The sequence below is a fragment of the Rhipicephalus sanguineus genome, chromosome 6 (assembly GCF_013339695.2).
Source record: "Rhipicephalus sanguineus isolate Rsan-2018 chromosome 6, BIME_Rsan_1.4, whole genome shotgun sequence".
In the NCBI taxonomy this organism is placed as follows: Eukaryota; Metazoa; Arthropoda; class Arachnida; order Ixodida; family Ixodidae; genus Rhipicephalus; species Rhipicephalus sanguineus.
Genome location: NC_051181.1, coordinates 16,202,203 through 16,220,856, shown reverse-complemented (window position 1 = coordinate 16,220,856; position 18,654 = coordinate 16,202,203). Strand labels below are relative to the sequence as shown.

Below are 18,654 nucleotides of genomic sequence, written 5' to 3'. Positions count from 1 at the left end.
ATCAGGTGGCCTCCAGCTGTCCGGATTTCGGGTCCATTCCAATTGGTCTTTACTTTCTTCAGCTTCGTGGTGAATGGCCCACTGACGATGGAATAGTCGGCCCCAGTGTCGACGAGGGCGGTGACGTTGTGGCCGTCGATGAGAACGTCGAGGTCACTAGTTTGTCGTCTGGCATTGCAGTTAGGCTGTGGCATTGGGTCACGGCTACGTCAGTTTCTTCCACTGCTTTCCCGTTGCCTCGTCAGGAATTCTTCGGTCCGCGAGGTTTCGTCAGCAGGGCTTCATCTGCCTCACATCGTGTTCTGCAGGTCTCATCGCGTTGTCGGCGGCGGCAGCCGCGGAGGATCTTCGGCATTTCGTCGTAGAGCAACCGAACCTCCATCGGTTGCTGCCCTTAGTTTCCCGGATACGGGCTAGGCGACCGGCCCAGGTTTGGGCCAGTGTACTGCCGGCGAGCGGGAAGGTCGTCGTTCTTGCCACTGTGTTCTGGTGAAGTAGCCGTCAACGTCGCGAGGCCGTTCGCCTGGCTATGGGCGCGGTGCGTTGGCAGCGAATCCGCGTAGCCCCATCTGTCGGTAGTGGCAGCGGCGGTACGTGTGGCTGGCCTCCCCGCAGTGATAGCAGAGCAGGCGGTTGTCAGGGGCACGCCAAACATTGGTCTTCCTTGGCGCGTTGCGCGGGGCACAGCGCTGGGTGACAGGAGGACGGTAGGGCATCAGTGGTGGTGGTGGCATCGGGCGGCCGAACTGTGGTGATGCGCTGTCTCGACGTTGTCGCGGAGCGGGCACGGGACAGCGGACTGCAGCAGCGTAGGTCATGGCCTCCGGATGAGGCTGCGGTGGTTCGGGAATTCCTAACGCTTGCTGAACTTCACGAACAATTTCGTTGATTGAGTCCACTTGAGGCTGTGGCGGGGGTAAAAGCTTGCGCAGTTCCTCCCGCACGATTGCTCGAATCGTTTCACGCAGGTCGTCGGAGCAGAGTGGTTGAACGTCTGCGTACGCTGGCGTCGAGCGGCGATTGAATTGACGGGTGCGCATCTCCAGCGTCTTTTCAATCGTCGTTGCTTCGGAAATGAATTCCTGGACAGTACTCAGTGGGTTCTGCATCAGACCCGTAAACAGCTCCTGCTTTACTCCTCGCATGAAGAAGCGAACTTTCTTGTCTTCCGGCATTTCGGGGTCGGCGTGGCAGAACAGTCTGGTCATCTCTTCTGTGAAGAGCACCACGTTCTCATATGGTAGCTGCGAACGAGTTTCAAGCAGCGCTTCGGCCCTCTCCTTGCGGATGACGCTCGTGAATGTAGCGAGGAACCTGGTGCGAAATATGTCTCACGTTGTCAGGGTTCGCTCTTGGTTCTCAAACCAGGTGCGAGCGGCATCTTGCAAGGCGAAGTACACATGTTGAAGTTTGTCTTCACTGGTCCACGCATTGAGAACGGCGACTCGGTCGTACGCTTCGAGCCAGCTTTCTGGGTCTTCAAGTGCTGAACCGCGGAAGGTCGGCGGCTCCTTGGGTGGCCGGAACAGGACAGGTGCAGACGGCACAGGGGCTGTCATCGTCGCTGCGGTCAAGGTCGGGGTCTTGATCCGCCGGATCTTTTCACGTAAAGACCCGTACCCTGGCCGTAGACCTTGTTGTCTTCAGCTTGTTCGCTGCTCAGGGTTGCCGTTGATGTCTTCCTTGCGACTTGGGCTGGGTTCACAGCTTGATGGGGGCGTCCGGTACATGAAAGAAGCACCACCTCCACCAGATGTCACGTGGTCGTGACGTCGACGAAGACCGCAGACGAGGTGTCCAAGATGAAACCCTTTATTTGGACGAGCTTGTGGCCGAGAAACGGAAAGTTAATTTACACCAATACACGCGGTATGCACTGATAGCGGCGAACAGAGCGTCGACCGTCGATCAACTCACAAGCGGTCAAGCGCTTCGGCTTTTATACAGGTGCTATCAAACTTTCCAGCAATATCGCTGGTGGGGGCGTTATCTCTCGACAAAGCTGGAACACTCGCGTGCGGCGCGCAATCTTAACAAAATGATCTACTACAATCACGAAGCTTCTCGAACACTGCTTCGCGGACAGCGTCGAGCCTTGATAACCGTCCTTGCTGGTCAAACCCAAATACATCAAAATAAAACAAGAAGTGGGCATGGCAATATGATTCGTTGCGCTACTGTCTGAATTATGTATGTTGTGTCGTGTGACCCCTGGTGCCATGCTGAGACACCAGTGCTGTTGTGCTCTCTATTCATGCTACAAGGGGGAGCTAGGTCTCTGCCATGCCTCTTTGCTACCACCAATCCGGCATGGCCGTGCCGGTCATGTGACCCGTGCCTCGCGGACCAATAACCTTTCTTCTCGCTCCTTAAAACCGGCTGCAATAAACGCGGGAGAGCAGTCTTCCGTCAGTCTCGCCGAAGCTTGGTCTCTGCGTCGTCACTCCGCGCGCCCTCCCGTCGTTCAACCTCTCCGTCGGCCCGCCGCGGGTTACGCCGCGCTCCTGCCCTACACAACAATGTACTACCAACCTTAGCCTGTGCTTTTGAACGGGAGCCTGGCAACTTTAGGCAAATGAAGTCAATTGCCATCACCAGCGACGCTTTGTTTACTACGAGCTGTGTGCCATGGGGCCAGCCCATTTCGTACTTTCGTTGTTCTTTAGTGAATCTATTAGGGCTCCAGGCATTTTTTTTTTCTTACTTTTCTGTGAAAATGATGGGAGGCCAATGGTAATTGACCAGAGCATTAAAGAAAATGGCAATTGCGTTCGTAGAGGCACATGGAAATCTGGCAGCACACTGCAAGTTCGGAGTGTCCGAGGAAAGCATTCGCTGCTAGTGGACAGAAAAGGATTGCATCATGACACCCATCAACCAGCCAAACAGCATTGTATCCAGAGCTACAGACAAAGGTTGCGGAGTTTATCCAGGAGCTGCACTCATGGTGATTACCAGTGACCTCTGAATACATATGAATCAGAGGCACGATGACATAAGGAGTGCTGTTGGAGTTACAAGGGCACAATTGAAAGGCTCTCTATCACGGTTGTGACGTTTTGCAAAAATGATACCCGAGCCCCCTTTTTTTTTTTGGTCTTCTGGCACATGAAACTAGCATGTAAACGCACATGTAAATAAATGCCACTGTGCAGAAATTGCATTTGCTTCACGGTAAGAACACCTCCTTCATTCACAGTGAGGGTCTCGTTCTGGCAGGCCTTCAGGTGTGTATGCGAGGGGGTCAGCTCGTAAATGTGCTATGTGATGCCAACAGGCAGAAACAGTGTTGCACACTCGCCGCCATGGCTGTGATCTGACTAACACTCCTAGGTTTAAATGCACATATGTACCACATAAAGTGGACGGCTGGATGACTGCCGTCGTATCTCAGTGGTAGAGCATCAGACGCATTATTCAAAGGTCGCAGGTTCGGTTCCTGCTGGTGGCAAGTTATCTTTTCATGCACTTTACTTTCTTCATATTGCCACGCACGCTTCTTTTGCTATGTTTGTGTAACTGGCCCGTTGCACGTGTGATCGCCGTCTTGCGCGGGCCACGCCAGCATGTCTGGAACATTCCAGATCGTAGTATAGATCATATTGTCATGATTGTGCACATGACGCGAATAGTCAAGATTATTTCAGAGCTTGCGCAACCACCAGTGATAAGGCTAGAAAGTTCGATGCATGATGTATAAGAAATGGTGCGTTCCAGCGATGAGCAGTATTTCAACGGCAGACGCTCTGTTCACCGCTATCAGTGTACAGTGTGTATTGCTGTAGTTTGACTTTCCTTTTCCCAGCGACAAGTTCAGCCAAATAAAAGAGTTTCATCTTCGACACGCCGACTGCTGCCTTCGTCGACGTCACGACCCCGTGACAATATTTATATCCTAATTACTAAAAATAACATCCCCTATACTTTCCTTGGCATTACTGTCTGTTACTTCTCATTAATATTGTGTCTAACAAAGAAAAACAAGCCCTAAAAAGTCTCTTTTTTCCTTCTGATACTTTGGCTATTCCATGTGCTGTTTTCCTCTCCTTTAATATGCAGTAATTATAAGCCAGGGGTGGACCTATATCACAGTTCTTATGGTAGTCAACCACGGGAATAAATGCTTGGCCCTTAAAGTGATACTTAACAAAATCCTTGCCAACAATATTTTCAGCCAAATTGGAGGATCGGGTATTGAAATCAATAGACACAACCTTCATTTCAGGCAGCAACCAGAGGAAAATAATGAATTGAATGCGTATTTCACAAACTGCCACGTCTAGCAGCCGTACTGTGAACTAGAGGAGGTGCCATTTGGTGAAATTTCATACACCGGAGGCGGGCATGCTAACAATGCCAGCCGTCGCCCACGTCTCTCAACCCGCTCAGCTCCCACTACGAACAATGCTCCTGGCTGGGCCTCAGCGCTTTTGTGGAGGAACACATGCATGCGCCTCGGTGAATGTGACGTCACCGCTTGTGCTTGTGTGCAGCCGCCGTGCGCTGACAATCCACCAAAAATACAGCCAACTGTTCAAAAATACGTGAAGTAAACTCCGTTTATCAGAACAGTCACATCTTCCGAGCAGAATTTCAATGTTTTCCAATTTTTGTTCAGCATCCCTTTAATGTGTGAACAGGTCAACAAGTTCTCAGAGATGTCCATGATGAAATCGGAGGTTCTGACCTGTGTGGAAGTTCACAGTTAGTGATAGCAGGCCAACAAACGGAGTGACGAGTCAGAGCCTTGCTCCTGTTGGTGACCTTCAAGTAGCAGCATCACTACTGCTGGCCAGAAGGCAGGCACCCTTGAGTAGAACTGGGCCCCAGGACATGCAGGCAGATTGTCCACCTCATCAAATCGTGCCAACTCTGCAGAAAGGTCACTCAGGGCCACAGACAGTTCAGCTCCCGAGTCATCCTTGAGCGGTGTAGTCATCAACAGTTACGTCCACAGCTTTTGCCATAGCGGTTGTACCGACGGCAAGAGCTACTTACTTGGCTGTCTGGCCTTACGTGATCGACAGACTTTGACAAAATACCTTTACCTGTTCACAAAACTTGCAGATGGAGAGCTGAGCCGGACATTTGAAGCGCAAGCAAGGGGCGCGGTCGCGAAAACTGCACAAAGGCTGCGCTCGGGTTGATTTAGTCGTGGACGAGAATTTGCATCACAGTGGCAATGGGAGGCCGACTTGCTGGCTTTAGCGGCATCTGGATGAGGCTTGCAAGAATGCTTGCTGCACTAGTGCAACAACTGTCATTCCTCATCAGTGTCTTCAGGCCTGCATCCAAGTCTCTTTAAAGGGACACTAAAGGCAAATATTAGGTCGACGTTGATTGTTGAAATAGCGGTCCAGAAACCTCGTAGTGCTACTTCTGTGCCAAGGAAGTGCTTACTTTGAAATAAAATCATGCTTTAGTGGTCCGCATCGCATTAGCGCATTTCAAATCACCCGCCTGCAAGCGGCCTTTCTCACGTCACTGTTGCCGTGCCCAACGTTGCTGACATTTACAGTGCGGCGGTGTGCACTGGCGGCGTGCACCATTCGGGCATCCAGTAATATTCCATGCATGCAGCATTTTGTCGAACTTTCTGTCAGAGCGACTTTCACAAGCGCGCAAAAACCCGCGGCAGTATGCGATACCGAAACTATGACTGAGACGCGACCATGTGAGCGAAGCAGGGCGCCGGGTGAAGCGCAGTTCGGCGAAAACAGAACCTTTGAACCACACGCGCCATTCCCCGTGGCAACGCCAAAGAGGTTCTTTTTTCCATGAATCAAACAGAAATGAACAAGCAGCATTTTATTACGTCTCTTGAAGCATGGAAGGTTCTTCTTTTGTTTCAGCTAGTTTGATTACGAGTGATTAATTGTAGTAGGACTCTCTCACGTCATCCGGATCATTTCCAAAATGTCCCGCTCGTGGTGCTCATCGTGTGATACATTTAGCTTAATTTCTCGGTAAGTAGGGCGCTGCTGTTGACAATATTGCCGTTTTAGACGTTGCCATACATTGAGCTTTCACTCTGACATAAATTGTTATTTGCCTTTAGTGTCCCTTTAAGCGTCAACTTGACATTCTGGCAAGCTGCTCTGAGAGCAGGCACCGCAAAGGCACACACCTTTAGTTAAGTTCGCCAAGCCGAACGTTGGCTCGAGTGAGCCCTCGGGCAGTGCGCAGAACACGTGCTCCGATTGTTAGAGGATCTGTCACAGCCGACACCGCGCCACTGTTCACTTGGTCCGAGAGTTTGCTGCTTTGCGGTAAAAGAACCATTAGTTTCAAAGATGCGCGGCCGATCCGCAGTGTCATCTGGAGGGGCACGAGAGCGCACAAAGAGCCTTCCCGACGGCGTGCGCCGTTTGCGGCTTCGGGGGAGATAAGAAACACGGGCCATGGATTGCGCGGCGCGGAAGGCGAAGTGGCGTATGCATTGTTGGCGATCCTCGGACCAATTTGTGTGTTTGCGAGCAATGTCGCCGCGCCAGACCAGCTGTACAGCGGTCGTCTCGTCGCGTGTGGGCACGCCACATGCAGTGGCCCGAACCCTCCCGGTGCCGGCAGCTTCATTGTCTGAATGGGGCCTGGATGCCGACAAAGCGGACTCTTCGGCGGCGCGGGTCTATGACTTCAAAAGGACAACAGTGAGAAGAGGTCCCGCGTTGACATTGCGTGGGGCGAAGGGCGAGATAACTTGTTCATTGTTGGCAACATTCGAACCAGTGTTGTGTTCGCGTGTGATGTCGCCGCGCCAGGCCAGCTACACTGAAATGTACACAAGTGTAAACAGGAGAGCCCTGGGGCACTGCTGTAAGTGTCCCACAGTGTTACGTGAATGACGTGTCGTGGAAGGCGGGCTCGAAAGGGGGCGTGTACACTAAAGGTGCCCCGCCTCTTTTTCTATCATACGATATGACGCACTCATTGGTCGAAATTGAATGAGGAGTTTAAACAATGGTTCCGCCCCACATCGCGAGTGTTTATAAACGGGTGTGTATGTGAATGGGGAGAGCGCGAGCCGGGCATCGGCCGCCGCTGGATAGTCATATGTTGATATGATCTGATCTTGACTTTTTGCTTCTAATAAACAGTTTTGTTTTTGGAAGTTGGCCTCCCTGGTTGCAAGGTGTCTCCGGACGATAAGGAAGAGGCATCCCTAGTAGTGGGAAACGCCTAGCCTCCTACCAGCCTGGACAGATCTTAACTGGTGCCGTGACCAGGATCGTCTGACTGACTTGCTGCATCAGGGCAGGCGACATCTGGTGATTTCTGCTTGGAAGCCGTTCCTGGAGCCAAAGCTCGATTTTGCGCGGCGTCATCAAAGGTAGAGGCCCCGACCAGCTTCCTGTGACGACACCCAAGCACAGTCTTCGGGCAAGGAATCGGCGACTGAAAGGTGCGGGTCCTGCTGTATCGACTAGCAGCGGCGACGCTACTACGACGGTGAAGGACCACGAACCGCGGTGAAAGACCCGGTGGATCGACTTAGCGACTTCTCGGCTCCCGACGTTGGAGGATTTCGACAGGCGTCACCTGCGGACGGCTCCCCAAGTGGCTGCGGCGCATGAGCTCAGGTAGGCCCTGCCCTATTTTCTCCGGGAGCACCATGTCGGTTAAAACGCGGGCACAGACGCAGCGTGCAGCGGGAGAGATAACCGCTGAACCGGTGTTGACCGAGACAGATCTTGTGAGCGTAGAGGCTTCAGAAGTGCATAGGAGTACTTTAGACTCGAGTGATCCGGATGCTGTCATATGGCTCAGGGAGAAGGAGCTGGATCTAGAAATGCTTAGGATGCAAATTCAGCTTCAGACGTTAAGGCTGCAAGAACAGGGTGTTCATGAGAGCGAAGGTGGACGGAGGGCAAAAATGAGTAGCTATGCCAAGGACTTAAGGGCAGTACTTCCCACAATGCCTGAATCAGATGACCTGGCGCCAGCGTGGTTCAAAAGTGCGGAAAGTATGCTCAGAAGCTGCGACATTCCACAGGATGCTGCAGGCGCTATCATTGTACCCTTCCTTAATGAGAAAAGTAGGACCCTCGTTGCAAACAAATCCGAGGACAGAATTTTGTCATACAATGAAATCCGCGAGCTAGTGCTCTCCGAATTAAAACTGACGCCCGAGGAGTATAAGCGCAGGTTTTACGCCTGCCGGAAAGGCAAGGAGAGCTGGGGACAGTTCGTCACACAATTAGACATAACCCTTGATTATTATTTGCGGAGCCGGAACGTAAAGACTTTGGAAGAGCTTCGCGCGCTCATGATCTCTGACCGTGTGAAAGAGATGTTGTCGCATGAGGTACGTGCCTATGTGCTCCAGCATGAAACAGGCGAATGGTTTAGGCCGAGGAAGGTAGCTGAACTTGCCGAAAAGTTTGAAGAAAGTAGAGCTGGGTACTGTCAGACAGGAGGCGCCGGGATTACAATTACGGCAGAACCGAAGCCACGAAGAGCGGCAAGCGAAAGCGTGAATAAAAGTCAGGAAATTAATGAGCCGCGCCCTCAGCCGAAATGCTACGGATGTGGGAAATTCGGTCATGTGCAGTGGAACTGTCCTCAGGCTAAGCCGAAGGGTGCGACCGAATGGCAGAATGGCAAGGAGCCACAGCAGACGATGTTCGCGGGAAGGGCCGTTTTTGACTTTAATAGGGAGAAAATGGGACCCAGAGACTCCGATTTGGAATCTAGACTAGCTTCGGTAGATGTTGTGTGCGGTGGGCGGTTGTTTAGGGCGTGTCTGGACTCGGGGGCTGACATAACCATACTGAGAAAGAGCCTACTGCCGGAGCGATTGAAAAGAGAACGCAGTAGAAGGGTACGCTTACGAGGAGCATTTGGGCACACGGTCATAGCCGACCTCGTGCGGGTACCTCTCAGTTTACCCTCAACAAATGGTGGTATGAACCTGCAACGGATGACACTGTGTGCTGTTACCGATGAGTTAGCGCAAGACGTCGATGCTTTACTAACTCCCAATGCTTTCGAAAAACTCAAGCATGAAAGGAAATTTGCTGTCGAACACGCGAAGATGGTAGCACAAGTGAAGGATGAAACACAACGCAAGGAGGGCAACAACGGAGCTTTGGTGTTGGTAGTTGGGTCAACCGAGGGTGCAGGGCAGGATAAGACGAAGGGACTAGGGAAAGAGGAGTCTCCATTGAATTCTACAGAGCAAGGTACGGCCGATCCATTGTTGGCAAAGCGACAAGGAAATGTAGAGAAGGGGGAGTTGGCTGGCGTAGACAACGTTCTAGACCCTTCTAATGAGGTTGCTGTGTACTCTGGTGAGAAGCGGGATGAACTCCTGGAGTATGTAGATGAGAGGCTGTGCGCTGTTAAAGATGTTAGGATTACGGTTAATCCTTCCAATAGTAACATTGCACAGCGAAATGTGAAAAAAGTGAGTCATGTAGCGCAATCAGAGTCGGACTCGTGGGACCTAGGGCGGGTTCAAGCTATTCAGCAGCTTAAAGGGGCCCTGCACCCTCAATTACGCACGTTGTTTTTATCGGCCGTTTGCTTTCTATGGGTCTTGATGACTGCTGTGGCACCAACGAAAGCGGCGAGAACGAAGCGTTTGATATTTTAATTTGCTTCCGAAATGGGTTTCTGCGCCGATTTCAGCGTCGTACAATGACAATTTCTGTTACAGGAAGTGAGGTAGCGTGCGTGACTTATGCTGTTCGTTTTGATTGGTGGGAAATAAATAATATATAGTACACGCTTGCGACACACTCAGTATGTGGAATTTACTCATTTTAATGTGTTTAATGCTCGTTACAGCTGCGAAAAGGACACCAATTTGTGCATTGATTTTAACTTATCAGAAACTGCGACACAGATGGCGCTGCCGAACGGCCTACTCAAGGCGCAGCCTTCATCAATACACTGTGCTTTGCATTTCTGCCTTACACAGATTTTCCATGTGCTCGAGGTGTCTAGGTGTGTTTGCGTACCTACCATCAACTGCTGGTGTCATCTTTGGTATATGTCACCTGCCAGCATTGTGTTGAGTAAACTTGATTGTGTGCACGTCAAAAGGAGCGGCGCCCGCTTGGGACTAGAAGGCCACCATGTGCTGCGGGGTTCCGGTATGGCAAAATGTAAGTCGCGTTTTGATTGGAAGCAGACAAAACTCCAGTGACACGTCACTGGGCGAGTGAAATACGAAAGGGTACGCCAATTTCTGTCGTCTGCTTTTATTTTGAATTTGTAAGTTCAATAACTTCCGTTTCCATGCGTCTATCTTCAAAATTCTTTTTGCATTCATCTCGGGACGATACAAGGAACGCGTTCCGATGTAAAAATCGGAGGGTAAAATATGGGTGCAGGGCCCCTTTAAAGCACCAGTGACGAAGAAAGAACTTCGTAGCGCACCTGGTTTGCTTAAGTACTGCAAGGACTACATTTCGTCATACTTCGAAATAGTGCGCCTTCCGACCGATCTTACTTATTACAGACGCCATGCATGGTCTGTCTCGTCAACCCAAACTTAGCGTTGGCATCTGGGAGTGTGACATGGTGGGCCAAGGAATGTAGAGGGTGGTGGCCTGACCTGCAGACCTTTTTGTGTGTTGGTGATGTGTGGTGCGGAACAAACGTTCTTGTACACTATTCATTTCATGTTATCTCGTGATTACATTGTCTTTAGTGTTCAATTATTCAATGTTAAAGTGTCATGGTGTATTACATGTTCTGATAATTTGTTGTGTGTACAACAAGTGTACCACAACATTCTCGGTGGGGAGGAGTTAAGTTCGCCAAGCCGAACGTTGGCTCGAGTGAGCCCTCGGGCAGTGCGCAGAACACGTGCTCCGATTGTTAGAGGATCTGTCGCAGCCGGCACCGCGCCACTGTTCACTTGGTCCGAGAGTTTGCTGCTTTGCGGTAAAAGAACCATTAGTTTCAAAGACGCGCGGCCGATCCGCCGTGTCATCTGGAGGGGCACGAGAGCGCACAAAGAGCCTTCCCGACGGCGTGCGCCGTTTGCGGCTTCGGGGGAGATAAGAAACACGGGCCATGGATTGCGCGGCGCGGAAGGCGAAGTGGCGTATGCATTGTTGGCGATCCTCGGACCAATTTGTGTGTTTGCGAGCAATGTCGCCGCGCCAGACCAGCTGTACAGCGGTCGTCTCGTCGCGTGTGGGCACGCCACATGCAGTGGCCCGAACCCTCCCGGTGCCGGCAGCTTCATTGTCTGAATGGGGCCTGGATGCCGACAAAGCGGACTCTTCGGCGGCGCGGGTCTATGACTTCAAAAGGACAACAGTGAGAAGAGGTCCCGCGTTGACATTGCGTGGGGCGAAGGGCGAGATAACTTGTTCATTGTTGGCAACATTCGAACCAGTGTTGTGTTCGCGTGTGATGTCGCCGTGCCAGGCCAGCTACACTGAAATGTACGCAAGTGTAAACAGGAGAGCCCTGGGGCACTGCTGTAAGTGTCCCACAGTGTTACGTCAATGACGTGTCGTGGAAGGCGGGCTCGAAAGGGGGCGTGTACACTAAAGGTGCCCCGCCTCTTTTTCTATCATACGATATGACGCACTCATTGGTCGAAATTGAATGAGGAGTTTAAACAATGGTTCCGCCCCACATCGCGAGTGTTTATAAACGGGTGCGTATGTGAATGGGGAGAGCGCGAGCCGGGCATCGGCCGCCGCTGGATAGTCATATGTTGATATGATCTGATCTTGACTTTTTGCTTCTCATAAACAGTTTTGTTTTTGGAAGTTGGCCTCCCTGGTTGCAAGGTGTCTCCGGACGATAAGGAAGAGGCATCCCTAGTAGTGGGAAACGCCTAGCCTCCTACCAGCCTGGACAGATCTTAACTCCTTTCTTCTAACCCATCTGAAGGCTCGACGACCAGACAATGCCTTGCAAGTGTCCAACACCGGTGTCTCAGGTGGATATTTGTTGTGCCCTCAAACGGCTGTGGCCTCATACAAAGGACAATAGGTAGAGAATGCTCAGGAATGTGAAACGAATGTCCCAGCTACCATATGCCATTGAATAACAAAAAACAAATTCGCTGATTCGTTGCTTCAAAATGTGCTTACAGAGAGCTGCACAAGTTTATTTGAAGCCCTCACAACATATTTAAAGGGGCCCTGCAACACTTTTTGAGCAAGGTCAAAAAGCGCTGCCAATCGGTAGTCGATGCTCCCGAGAACACGCGAGCCAAATATTATAGCGAAGCGAGCGGCCTGGAATTTACAATAAATTATCAAAGTCAGCTGAAAATCGCTCCCTCTTCTCTCGACAAATGATGTATTAGTCCGCAATATATGACGCGAGTGTCGGCAGTTCCACCATTGGCTGATGTTATAATCACGATAACACCCTCATTATTACCTTCGTTGTTAATTTTGAGTTCAATAAGTAGATAATATGTATGTTTATATTGTGTTATGCCGTTAAAACACCGAACAAACATTAATATTAGCATTTCCGGTCTCACCGACAGCTCGTCTGCTCGTAGTTGCGCTGTTGCATTTTCTTCACCATGTGCAGTGCCGAAATCGTGAATATTTCTGTGCTTTTGACCATCGCCGGTTGCCGTTGAGAGTGGCAGCCGTTCGAGTGTTGCCTCGTCAGCTGGAAACTGCATCGTCGGCACGTTCTCACGACCGACCGAGGCAGCGGTGCAGCATTTCTCCGATAACAATGCTGGCGCCGGCTAGCTTAGGATACCTGTGTTCGGTGTCTGTTCAGTATGTCATCGAGCCGTACCTCGGCGTATCCTCCCCGTAGTCTCAGGTTCCCGAGAAACCGCGACACAGCAACCAAGCAGACTCGTATTTTCACGGTAGGTGCAGACAGCCGGGGGATAGGTCCGCGCCGGCCCGATGCCCCACGATCCTTTCTTCTAGTCTTTAGTTCTTTGTTGTCAGCCCGCACTCACTGTGCGCCCGCATTCGAAGAGCAAACAGCATCGAAGTACCGCCACTGGGAGAAGGGTGCACGCAGCTTTGCCGTGTTGAATACGATTCAAGCGCGAGCAGTGCGACGAGGCGGTGTATCGGAGTGTGGGTCGAAACCCATCTCAGCTGTCATTCGTTCCAAACGCGCACGCAAGTTTGCGTCCATGGTTGGCAGAGCGATGAAAACACTACGGCAGTTCGAGATGCACACCCAACATTACCAGACCGACTCGCAGTTTTCAAGCACGCGCGATACACGGTGCGATGAGCTTCGCTCGACGACGGCCACGCAAGCCGACCGGAAGTGGCGCCACAGACCACGTGGTTGCGCCGAGACGCCAGAGAGAAAAAAATGAAGAAAAAAACTCTTCGGCGCCTCCTCGCCCCTCCGCCCTCCCTCCCTTCATGCCCCGCGCAGCTTTCCGTGCGCTCGCGGCGTTGAGTTGAGGGAGAAAGCTGCGGAACGTGATCTCTATAATTTGGTAACACCACGTATACTTGACGGATTCGAAAAATTTTTGCGGCATATGACTCGTGAAGAGTCATACGTCAATAATGAGACTATTCCAATATAACTAAGAAAGGTGTTGCAGGGCCCCTTTAATGTGTATGCCTTCCAACAAATCCATCGAACCAAACGAGAAAAAGAAATGTCGCAAGCACGACTGAGCGTTGTCATAAAAACATTCCCCTCGCAAGGGTGCTCCTGCTTGGTCTATATTAATGGCATCAGCAAGCTTACTCCTCCGAGTAACGACTACCTCGATTACAGTGTTTGCTACACTTGCAGAGCATCCCCTCAAAACCCACCTCTCTGGCAGAAAAGTCCTCATAACTATGGGAGAGAATGCAGGATGAACTTCCCACACTGAAGTTCCTGCCTACACTGCTGGCCTCCCAATCACCCCAGCTGGTAGAGGTGCTGGTGCTATGTTCCATGCCAGCACGGACTGTTCATCAGTTCCAATGCTCTGACACACTTATAGGTACTGACACTTGAAGAAAAACAAATAAAATCTGAAACATAATGAAAATGCTGAACAAAGAAGGAGACAACCAAGTAAATAGGAAAGCCAGTAATTGAAACAGATCACTTCCTTTTGTTTTGGCAATCAGGCACAGGCCAGAAGACAGACTACTACTAAGGCAAGCTAATGGCTATCCTGCAATGGCTTTTGCAGAGGCAATACAAAGCACGCCATGGGACGGTGTGGCTCGAAAAGCCCTACTTGCACTGCCCTTCCCATGACCTCAAGGAAAAAAGACTGTGGCAGCAGGCGGTCAAGCATATGTTGGCCAGACTGGCAGGTGCTTGAACTCAAACAGCACTATTGTAACAACTCTGCATTTTCGGCCATCTATGATTACACTGCACAGATTGTGGATGCGTTCCATGTTTTGAAAACATAACAGTGCTTAGCCATTCATCCGACAAGATGACCAGATTAACAATCAAAGCTGCAAACATAGAAAAATAGAATGGCGCACGCATAAGCATGGCGTCACTGGCCCTGACAGAAAAACAAAAAAATAATGTGTGTTGATATGTATAATTCGATGAACTAGAAGTTATAACAAGCAAACAAGAAGTCGGGCATTTCTTCATTTTCTTGTGCGTACTATGTGTTCCATGCACTACTGGAAATGAGTTGTGAGCGCTTCCTCGTTTCAATCTGATTGTAACAGATCTTTTGCAGCTTAGCCAGGTGTCACAGATGTTTGTACACTGTTCAGTACATGATGATAAACTATCAGGTTATTGTGAGACCATGGACCTTGTGGCAGTAAAACAGCCCCAGGAAAGATGAGCAGGTAGGAACACATGCAATGCTGCAGTGCTTGGTGATGCGTGTTGATTCTACATTTGTTTCCTGAATCGTTTCACCTTGAGCGTCAGTGCTCATGGGTATCTTTGATCCTATGGCTCCCGTGCACCTGTTGACCTTCAGGGGTCCATTTTGTAAGCGTTCTGTGACAGAACGAAACAAAACGTCACGAGAGAGAGAAAACAGCCAATAGGTGAGCTCAGAAATGTTTTCAACGCATGAAGAAATAGAGAAGTGTTACAGCTGAAGATCAATATTGGCCGGCACTGTTTTTCAAAGCTTGAAATTGAAGAGCATGATGACATTAACAATTTATTTGTGTTAATGTCTTGAGTGGACGCTAGGTAGTGTCGCAATTTGACAAGTCGTTCGGTGGTGGGGGGGCTGGTTGCGATATTCGTAAACTATCGGCATGGGATTGAAGTAAGCCAGACACAAAGCAGGATAATTTGATTCTCAGGTTTCAGCGCTTGCGTTTTGATCCAATCCAAGTTGTCCGGAGGCCGTTCTAACTCTGTTCTATCGCACGGAATGGTGCCTCCGACCATTCTGTGCCCATTCTTTGCCAAAATGATTGACAGCACTGCCGTTTCCAGTTGCTATTCTCATGTCTGACCGTCAGACGAGCCTCGACCAATCCCGTGCAGCTCATTCTGTTCTGTCGTAGAACACTTACAAAATAGCCCCCCAGCTATTTTGAGCAAGTAAGACTTACAATTTGCCACCAACAAGGATGAGTTGTGGGTGGGAACGTCCTGGGAACCACCTACCTGCACGGTTCGCAGCACACGCAGCACAGGTGGCCGTGCCTCGAGAAGGAAGTCCTTGAGTGCGGGAAATGTGGGCCGGTCAGCCGGTGCGTGTGCCCAGCACTGAAGCATCAGCTGGTAGACATCCCCGGGACATGCCTCGGGCTGGGGCAGCCGCTCGCCAAGCTGGTCGATGCGCTGTAGGATCTGAGCACCACTCAGCCCGACCCAGGGCTCTTGGCCAAAGCTGAATGTCTCCCACAGGGTCACCCCAAACATCCACGTGTCGCTGGCATGCGAGAAGTGGCGCGACTTGAGGCTCTCTGGGGCACACCATGGGAATGGTACCTGCATGCAGTCGACTGCTCCATTGACAGCCCATAAGGCATCACATATAGGAGCATAACGGAGCCCATTACAGTAACCGAGGCTCAATTCACAAGCCACGAGTGACCTATGTCATTCATTCAGGATGGGCATTCTCTTACAAGCATTTTCAGGGCGAAACGCCGAATAAGGTCTTCTTGAATGTGCTGCGCAAGCCTTTTTTCCCTCTGCCACATCCAGTCACAGCAGTGGATGTCAAAAGGTTTAGCACCATGTGACAGTAAGAGGCACAGCAATGATTAATACACAATTTGATAGTAAAGGACATTTCATCCACAGCCATGGAATTGCTGCAACATAAAGCCGATTGTTACACCGTGCTCCTCCCATGGGAGCCTTGTTCTACAATTACAGCAATTTGCCATCGTTGTGAGCATGAGATGTTATCATCAGTTGCTTTTCCGCATGTGTCAGCTGTATGGTAATGTAGCTACAGCAGCACGTACATTGTTTTGGTGCCGTTAAATATCAAGGCATGGAAAGTGTCGTAGAAAACAAAAATCACAGCATATCCACGGAGTGAATGATGATGAGTGGGCGAAGCTGCGGAGGTTCATCGGTAAACCGTGAATCTTCCGTGAATTCTGCCCAGTACATCATCACCGACGTGAGATCGGGCGCGTTTATACTAAAGGTTCGATGAGTTATGACGACTTGCAGCTCACTTTAATTTTACATGTACGCTGTGAATTTTCATTGTTTAGAAAACCATTGCTTTAGAAAACATCTGGCATCTTTCGTTAAGCAGCTGGCGTCTTTTCGTTTTGCTTTAGAAACATCTGGCGTTCTTTCGTTTTGCTTTTACAAAACATCTGGCGTCTTTCGTTGGTTTATTTCATCAATCAACGGCGTTTTGAACAAAATTTTTATTGTTTAATCACGCACAGGAGAAATCTCACCAAGCACTACCTTGGAGGTAAAGAATGGCTGCTAATGGGAATGAGAGACAGAAGAAGTCGGCTTTTAGCTACCGCTGCGAATTTTTTATTGTTCAACAACGCACAGGAAAAATCTCCCACCGGCACCACCTTGGAGGTCAAAGCGTAAGACTGGTTACGCACTACGACTACGACTACGACTACGAGGGACGAACGGGTGCCGCCTTAAGGAGCTTCGCCCCTAAAATGCGCGAAAGGCCTGGCTAGAATGACAATTGGTCTTTGTAACAACATCGTTGTTTCTCATACAGCCCTACATTAAGGAATGGCAATCAAAGCAACATGACACATATTATTTGTTGGGGTTCAACATACCAAAACCACCATTATGAGGGACGCCGTAGTGGAGGGCTTGGGAAATTTTGACCCCTGGGGTTCTTTAACGTGCACCTAAATCTAAGTACCTCAAGCATTTTCGCTTCCATCGAAAAAGCAACACGACAGAGTCGGGCAAAATGTGCACATCACAGCGACAAGGTCAGAGCAGTGGTTTCCTCGAGACACTAGTAGGCATATCAGCATGAGCAATGGCAAAGGTATGAGCGCATACCTTTGCTGCAGTTACAGTGCCCAAATGAAATTTACCGGCGTTAGCTAAAAATTAGTGAAGGACACAGCATGAAATTGAAAGGCTTCAGTTTCAGTTGGGCAGGTTGTGTGTCGAAAAGCTGAAGTAAAAGAAAAAAACAAGTGTGTGCAGGTCAGCACCAACAGGTCTTCATATCCAATGGCGCTGAAAGGTGCCCACACTGCTGTTGGCATCCTACAAAAACCTATGACAAGGACCTCCAAACCACCTTCAAGTACTGGAGGTGGTGATTGGTCAGCGACTTGTAAACATTGCTTACTGGTACTCGAGCATATCCTGCCAGATAGGATTAAAGACATTTTTAAAGCTTAAACTGAGGCCACTTTGTGTTCAGTGACATTAAGATCATTTGTACCTGTCATTTGCACATCTGCGTGTGCAGTTTTTTTGCCCCCCCCCCCCCCCTCCCGCTGTCATAAAAAGACCTTTCTGTGTGCTTCCTTCCTTCAGTGCTGCGCATTTGACATCCCGAGCCGGGACATTCCCACTGCATATCCTATTAGTATCTGCAAATGTGTCCATTTCGACAGTCGAGGCTACCCAGAGTTTCAGGGACTGCCACAGAGGTGGGACATGGTGGCTTCCTTCTCTTCATATATATATGAGTACATTTTTTCAGTGCTAAGTTCTCTCTGCCAAAATGGAGGCTCAGCCATCCTAAAGACACACAGCACTCCATTGGAGATTGTACACTGGTCAGCAAGTGAGACATGACAGTCGGCCTGCGCTCTATGGCACCAGAATTGGGGGTCAAATGCTGTCACAGTGCAGGCTCTCGCTTTCGTTAGATACCATAACAAGCCAAGTCCCAAGCATTCAACAATGGTGCAAAACAACAGCTACCATGTGGGCTGATTATCGCACGAGCACTGGACATGCTAGCGCTTATTTGTGTGCTTAGACTCCACCATGGAGGAAGAAGTGACTTTGATGGACATGTGGACAAGCTCGAGTGTGTATTCTATTCCTACGTGTTGGTGACGTGAAGTGTGCACTATGGGACAATCCTGGTGGGATAGCTGGTGAAAGAGTGTGCACTCGTCAGTCAATAAAGCAGCAGTGGCGAAGGTTGACGACGTTCTCGCCATGTTCAGCGCAAAAAAATGGAACACGAAAAACACAAGGAAGTACACGACACAAGCGCTGTCTAACAACTGAAATTTTAATGGAAGAAACGTGTCATATATAAGCACAAAAAAAACAGAAAACAAAAAAGCCACAAAAACCAAACAGAAAATC

General features: G+C 50.0%; 1 protein-coding gene across 1 annotated transcript in view; it reads right to left on the bottom strand.

The window, feature by feature from the left end:
- Positions 1-18,654, bottom strand: part of LOC119395612 (activated CDC42 kinase 1) — a 97,458-nt gene that overhangs the window by 71,216 nt on the left and 7,588 nt on the right. The window contains exon 2 of the mRNA XM_037662595.2: positions 15,523-15,849. Coding sequence (XP_037518523.1) covers positions 15,523-15,849 — 327 coding nt within the window. The remainder of the gene's footprint in view (positions 1-15,522; positions 15,850-18,654) is intronic.